This window comes from Sinocyclocheilus rhinocerous, unplaced genomic scaffold (genome assembly GCF_001515625.1).
Source record: "Sinocyclocheilus rhinocerous isolate Xijiao unplaced genomic scaffold, SAMN03320098_v1.1 scaffold480, whole genome shotgun sequence".
In the NCBI taxonomy this organism is placed as follows: domain Eukaryota; kingdom Metazoa; phylum Chordata; class Actinopteri; order Cypriniformes; family Cyprinidae; genus Sinocyclocheilus; species Sinocyclocheilus rhinocerous.
In genome coordinates, this window is record NW_015655401.1 from 744,741 (window position 1) to 752,051 (window position 7,311).

The 7,311-nt window shown below is 37.6% G+C and overlaps 1 protein-coding gene across 1 annotated transcript in view; it reads left to right on the top strand.

The window, feature by feature from the left end:
* The window catches only part of LOC107718155 (AFG3-like protein 2), an 8,095-nt gene extending 6,365 nt beyond the window's left edge, over window positions 1-1,730 (top strand). Inside the window, exons 15-16 of the mRNA XM_016525136.1 lie at window positions 120-314; window positions 441-1,730. Coding sequence (XP_016380622.1) covers window positions 120-314; window positions 441-683 — 438 coding nt within the window. The 3' untranslated portion in view covers window positions 684-1,730. The remainder of the gene's footprint in view (window positions 1-119; window positions 315-440) is intronic.
* Window positions 1,731-7,311: the final 5,581 nt, after the last annotated feature.

Genomic DNA, 7,311 nt, shown 5'->3' on the forward strand with positions numbered 1-7,311 from the left:
TCTAATATATATATATATATATATATATATATATATATATATAAAATTATCTTTTACATGTTATATCCACAATAAAATCCACAGACCCCAGCTGAAAACTGTTACTCTTCTATCTACAGATTGTGCAGTTTGGCATGAATGAAAAGGTAGGGCAGGTGTCTTTTGACCTGCCACGGCAAGGAGAGATGGTTTTGGAGAAGCCCTATAGCGAGGCCACAGCATGCCTCATCGACACAGAGGTCAGAAACCTCATCAACGCGGCCTATCAGCGCACACAGCAGCTGCTGACTGAGAAGAAGGCTGAGGTGGAGAAGGTACAGCAGGCCACTATCAGGATCAATGCGTTTTACATTGATTCGTTTTCATTGTGCTGTCACATGAATTGTGTGCACAGAAAACAATTGTGAAACTTAACAGTAATTCTCTCTTTTTACCACTAGGTGGCACTACGTCTACTGGAGAAAGAGGTGCTGGATAAGAATGACATGGTGGAACTGCTGGGCCGGAGGCCGTTTGCTGAAAAGTCAACTTATGAAGAGTTTGTGGAGGGAACGGGAAGCATGGATGAGGACACATCGCTGCCGGAGGGCCTGAAGGACTGGAACAAGGAGCGCGGCAGCGAGAAGGAGGAGAGTACGGAGGAGCAGGTGGCCCGACAGATCACTGGTGGTATGCCCTTCTGAGGACACCCGTTCACCGTGACCCTGGAGGGTCAGAGCACTTATTTAAGAGCTGGGAAACACTTGCCTGACGGACACTGAGGCAAGTACCCTCTTCTTCACGAGAGCCATGATTGAAGGGCTCTTGATAGTAAGTGTCGGACTTAAACCTTGAAATATAAACTTTCTTGTGCTGAAGATTGTATTTCTGCAAAATTTAAAGGATCAGGAGATCTTCTGTTGAAGGTGAAGTGTATTTTACGTGACACATCAGTGCTTTGCCAGAAAATCTGTTTAACTTAAGGCAAAAGCACTGTAGTTTGTCAAGAAAAATTCTCTTTAGTCATTACAATTTTACCTATCAATGACCAAGAAGACACACAATATATATATATATATCTTTATGTCTAACAAGAAGCTTTGCCTCTGATATACACAGGTTGCGTTTTCTCTTTCTGTACATTAAGATTCCAGTTCAAAACTGACACAATTTTGTGACCTTTCTGAAAGGTCTTTTTGCAGTTCTGCTTGCTTACTGGCTGTCTGAAACACTGAAATATACATGAATGTTGTGAACAGTACACAAAGTCACTCGTGTTAACTAACATACTCTTCTCTCACAGATTTGCACTGGCATGAGCGTCAGCCTTTGGTTTCCATGTTATTTTAGCAAGTTTATGATCACGTCCTTTGATTGAAAAACAGAGCAGTCATTTTTGATGTGTTTTCTTCTGTTCCTCTGGTTCATTTATGGCCCAGGCAGCTGCTCTTTGTGGTGCAGACTGATTAAACTATAGCTCAATTCGAAATAGTGGCATACAACAAAATTCACATTTGTAATGAAATAGGATGCGAACATACACAAAAGTAGCTCATTATGTTAATGATCAGTTTATGAATGTGTGTGATTTTTGACAGCAGTATTTATTCTACAGTGCAAATCCAAATCACAAAAAGAGCTCTGAGGTTAAAAATAGAACACAATCTAATACGCATTGTCCTTTTGTGACTTCAGCTTGATATCACATCTACATGTATATGTTGTTCTGTGAAAACCTAAATAAATCCACATAAATTTCAAATTATTTCTCTTTAGTTCTTTATACTTCTGAGTGTGTGGCATGAATTGGTTTTTGTTTAGGACATGGATTTCAGATTGCTAGGAGATACACTGATCCTTGACTCAAGAATGCAACAAAAATGGTTGCAAATGCAACAAGAAATATAAACTAAATAATTTAAAATCTAGTGGCACTGACGAACAGGAAAGCTTTGAGAATGACACTTATGAACCGGTTCTTTTTGTCGAGTCAGTCAAAAAGATTCCCGGAACAGTCCTTAATCTCGTTTGTTAGTTAGCGTTTAAATCAGACTCAGTGAGTGACTAATTCAGAGTCATTTGGGAGTTCACAATTAACTAGTTATGTTGATTCGAAATGAAGTGGAAACTTGCTGTGATGTGTTCTAAATCTTTGAGATTGAAATCTGACTATTTTACTAACTGGTTGGTAGGGGTGGTGATATGGCAAAAATATATCAAGATTTTGATCAGGAAATTCACAATTTTATCATGATTCTTTGTCATGTTGGTTTTACTATTTTTGTCTGAGCAGTACAGCCCAACTAATTTCCCCATTTTAAAAACAATATAAGATAACAAAATATAAAACAAAAAAGAATGGCATAAATTTCGGCTAAAGTGGGTGAAAATAATTTTTTAATATTTGTTATTAAAAATAAGAACAAAGATATACATTACAAATACACATAATATACAAATAAAACAAACAGTGCTTTATTTTTCAGGTACAGTAGGTGTATTTAGCAGTATAGCATTCAAGAAACTGAATGAACAAATATATAAATAAAACACTTGTAACAACGTTCGTAGGTCGGGAAGAAGGAGGCGGGAACCGGCGAACATTTGAACAAAACTTTAATAAAATAAACACAAAATAGCGCGACAGCCCCTCGCGAACGACTGTCGCGCACAAACAAACCCAAAACCCAAAATAAAATCCAGGCCTGGTCCTCTCTCGTCCAACACTGTCGTCACTAGGGCTGGGAATCGATTCCAAAAAGAATCGATTCCTCGATTCCGAGGCGTTGGGCATCGAGAGTCGATTCCAATGATTCCAAATTCCATCAAGGGGAATCGACTCCTCAATCAGAGCCTTTTTCAGTTCAACAAAGCTTATCTATGGGTGCCTCTCAAACGGAAGGCTGCACACATTTAAATTCACGAAAAAAAACTGAAAGAAAACGAGTCGGTACTGATCATCTGAATTTTAGGATGCAGCCTTCCGTTTGAGAAGCACCATTCACCTGCTCGCTAAAAGCCGTAATTACGAGTTGTGAGAAAATATTATTTTCATTTTTATATTTTTATTACCATTCGCCTCCCTCATGCTCGCTAAGTTATTAGAAGTCTGATTAGTTTCCGGATTCGGATAGATGGTTTGTGTTTAGTTCACCCACAACTGAGAATTCTGCCAGTGACGGTGTATTTTTTTCCTACTATCAAAGTCAATGGTGACCAGCAACTGTTTGGTTAACTTACCCACATTCTTCAAAATATCATCTTCTGCATTCAGCACAAGAAAGAAATTAATACGTGTTTGGGAGATTAATCAATAGCACAATACTACGATATTTCTTCAAAAGCAGATTGTGGAGACATTTTAATTGTCCATGATAAAAAACACATCCCTACTGTGTGATATCGCACACCCCTACTGTTTTACCCTCCCCCCCACTGTTATGCATTTAAAACTATTAAACAACAAAAAAAAATTGTTAATCTAAAACTGTTAAACTAAAAAAAATAATCTTGCCTTGGCAACTAACAGAAACAAGTTGAAGTACTAAAATTACTAAAACTGAAGCTGAAATAAAAATAAAGCCAAATAGAGAAAAAAAAAATCACAAACATTGCAAAATTACTAAAACCTAAAAAAATTAAATGATTTAAAAAATAATTTAAAATCAAAGTATTAATAAATACTACAATAGTATATAGTACATAACAAATATAGAATCGCAAGATTTTATATTTAATACAACTAGTGCAGCACGCTACTGTCTGTATCCATTAACTCAATAAACAGACATTTCTGAACAGCCATCTTTATCGAGTGATTCTATAATCTGTCAACTAAAAAAGGAGTCATTTGGCTCCTAAACGTTTCCTTCTATGAGCTGATGGCACTCTTGTTATTTTGTTTGTCTGGAGGCCTGAAATTTGAACAAGGAGAAATTCCACTCTTTGTTTTGAACTCTTTGTTGCTGGAAGCAAATATGCTTCAGTTTTTTTCTCAACAGTTGCAGCGCCCGCATGAGAATCTGCTAATGTGCTCAAAGAAAGCATGGACTTTAAATGTGTATTCACGCGAGCGTTCGTGACGAGTGTTCGTGATGAGCTTTCAAAAATACACCGCAGCCCACTTTCAATGGCGTAACATTTGCTGGAGCGCTCCGTTTAAACTGCAGTATGAATCAGCCGCTCGCTTGCCGGGGAGGATGTCCACATTTAGACCAGGCAAACATGAAGAGGCTTCCCTCGCTGTCTCCTCTGATTCAGCACTAAATGAAAGTCTTCCCCACACTGTGACATCACCTGTATAGATTAGCAGCTCGCCTCGGGAAAGTGGGTACTGCTGGAGTCAAAGTAATACTGAAACTGCTTTAAAAAGTCAAAGGAGCTTTCGAGTCACCATTTGCAACGTCTGCCTATGAGGCTATCGGCGCCAGCTGAATTGTTTTTTAACAATAGTGTGAAATTATTATTTTTGCAATAATGTCAGATGCCACTGAAATTACACACTTCAAATTGAAAAGGATATTTCACCCAAAAATGAAAATTACCCCATGATTTACTCAACCTCAAGCCATCCTTGGCGTATATTACTTTCCTCTTTCAGACGAATACAATTGCAGTTATATTAAAAAATGTCCTGGCTCTTCAAAGCTTTATAATCGCAGTGAATGGGTGTTGAGATTTTGAAGTTCAATAAAGTGCATCCATCCATCATAAAAAGTACTCCACGCGGCTCTGGGGTTTTAATAAAGGTATTCTGAAGCGAATTGATGCGATTGTGTAAGAAAAATATCCATATTTAAAACTTCATAAACTGTAATCTCTAGCTTCCGCTAACTGTCGTACACGTGTACCTGAGAGAGTGGCATTCCAGCGGATGAAGTAAGATGGCGTAGCGCAAGCTCCGGTGTATATATTAGTTTTGTGAGAACCATGTTTTGTTTACAGCAAAGGAAAACCAGTCTCCTCTCTGCTTATATCGAAATCCTCCGACATTTTTCTTTACAAATCCTCATTTTGTACTTCTAATTCATGACCGGTGTTTTGTTTTGCTCTCTCCTCTGTGCTTTTGTGATCAATAAAAATTCTGTCACCATTTACTCATTCTCATGTAATTCCAAACCAGTACCTACTTTCTTCTGTAAGTCATAGTGGTTTGTACACAAAAGACGACATTTTGATGAAAGTTTTTTGTCCATACAATATAAGTCAGTGGGGAAAGTCATTGGACCCCACTGATTTTCATTGTATGGACAAAAACAAATTCTTCAAAATATCTAAGAAAGTGACGTGTGTTGATTTGTTTTTGTGACCTTTTATGACCTTTTCCATGTCAAGTCAAGTCACCTTTATTTATATAGCGCTTTTAACAATACAGATTGTGTCAAAGCAACTGAACAGCATTAATTAGGAAAATAGTGTGTCAATAATGCAAAAATGACAATAGTAAACACTAATTTTTCAGTTAAAGGCAGTTCATCATTGAATTCAGCGATGTCATCATCCAGCTCAGTTCAGTTAAAATAGTATCTTTGCAATAATTTGCAATCAAGTCAACGATATCGCCGGAAATGAAGTGTCCCCAACTAAGCAAGCCAGAGGCAACAGCAGCAAGGAACCAAAACTCCCATCGGTGACAGAATGGAGAAAAAACCTTGGGAGAAACAAGGCACAGTGAAGCGTATTAGTGTGTTATGTGTAAGCCAGGTTAAAGAGATTTACATGACTTTACACACGTTCAATGACTTGTCTGAGGCGGAGATGTTATTTTGCTGTGGATGTCTATGGTAACCAGTGCTCAGTTACACTACCCTTCAAAAGTTTGGGGTTGGTAAGACTTTTTTAATGTTTTGAATAGGGCTGTACAATATATCGAAATATCGCAAATGTACATATCGCAATATTTTCTTCAATATCACACAGCCCTAGTTTTGAAAGTCTCTTATGTTCACGAAGGCTGCACTGAAAAAAAAATACAGTAAAAACATAAAAACCGTGAAATATTACAATTTAAAATAACTGTTTTCTGTTTGAATATATTATAAAATGTAATTTATTCCTGTGATGGCAAAGCTAAATCAGCAGCAGCCATTTCTCCAGTCTTTAGTGTCATATGATCCTTCAAATATCATTCTAATATGCTGATTATGCTGCTCAAGAAACATTTCTAATTATTATTAATGTTGAAAACAGTTGTGCTGCTTAATATTTTTGTGGAAACATACATTTTTTTCCCCAGGATTCTTTGATGAAATGAAAATTCAAATGAACAGCATTTATTTGAAACATTTTAAATCTTTTAACATTATAAATGTCTTTATTGCCACTTTTGATTAATTTAATACATCCTGTCTGAATAAAAGTATTCATTTCAATCAATCAATCAATCAATCAATCAATCTTATCATCTTACTGACCCCAAACTTTTGAACGGTATTGTACGTGTGTTGTACAACTAGCCAGTATAATTTATAAAATCACCAGAAGTTTGCTTAAGGACTTCAGAAAGTTTGAGGAAAGCTGTTACTCATTTTGACAGACAATAACTCATGGACACATGTAAAAACGTGATTGCTTCAGGAGATGCAGAGGCAGCTGGCAGTGAAAGTTGCAAACATGACTTCAGGTGATTCATTGGCGATGATCAGCGTCTGGTGGAGCAGGTAGAGTGATGAAGAGAAAGAGCAAGGGATCCCGCCTACCATCAGTACCACAGCGTCACTCAGCGCGGCCTGACTCATACAGAAGTGTAGTAGTGGGTGAGGACTATCCTGCCAAAACTCCTTACATCATCAGACTCACAGTTATGACACCATAACATAACACAAGCACAAAATACTACAGGAACAAGCCATTTCTAACAACTTCCAGAGAATAGTTCTCATGTTTTTGTTCTTCAATGCATATGTGGAATTTGACCGCAGAGAGAGAGAGAGAAAAAACTAAGTAGACTTGTGGGTTTGATTAAAGTAATTGAGCGAATGAGATTTATAAAATGATATCTGAAGACAGTAGAAGTTATTCTCAAGAAAAAAAAAACGCAAATTAAAAACACGTGAGAATGCACAGATGATGAGGCCTGTCTTACTCATTCCCAGAGTCCCTCTGTGTGTCATCTATAGAGAGAGGAGGCGTGGCAGGCAGTAGGATGTGTGATGACACCACCTTATGGGCACCTTTCAGAAATAGCAAACTCACCACACGCTTACACACGCTGCCCAGGCGAACATGTGGCAATGCTAAGAATAAGTGTTTAAGAGTTGAGAACGATCCATTGGAGTGTTGTGTTCCTTTCTAAGTGTTAACAAGTCCAGGAATAGATGCAGTGATGCCAGT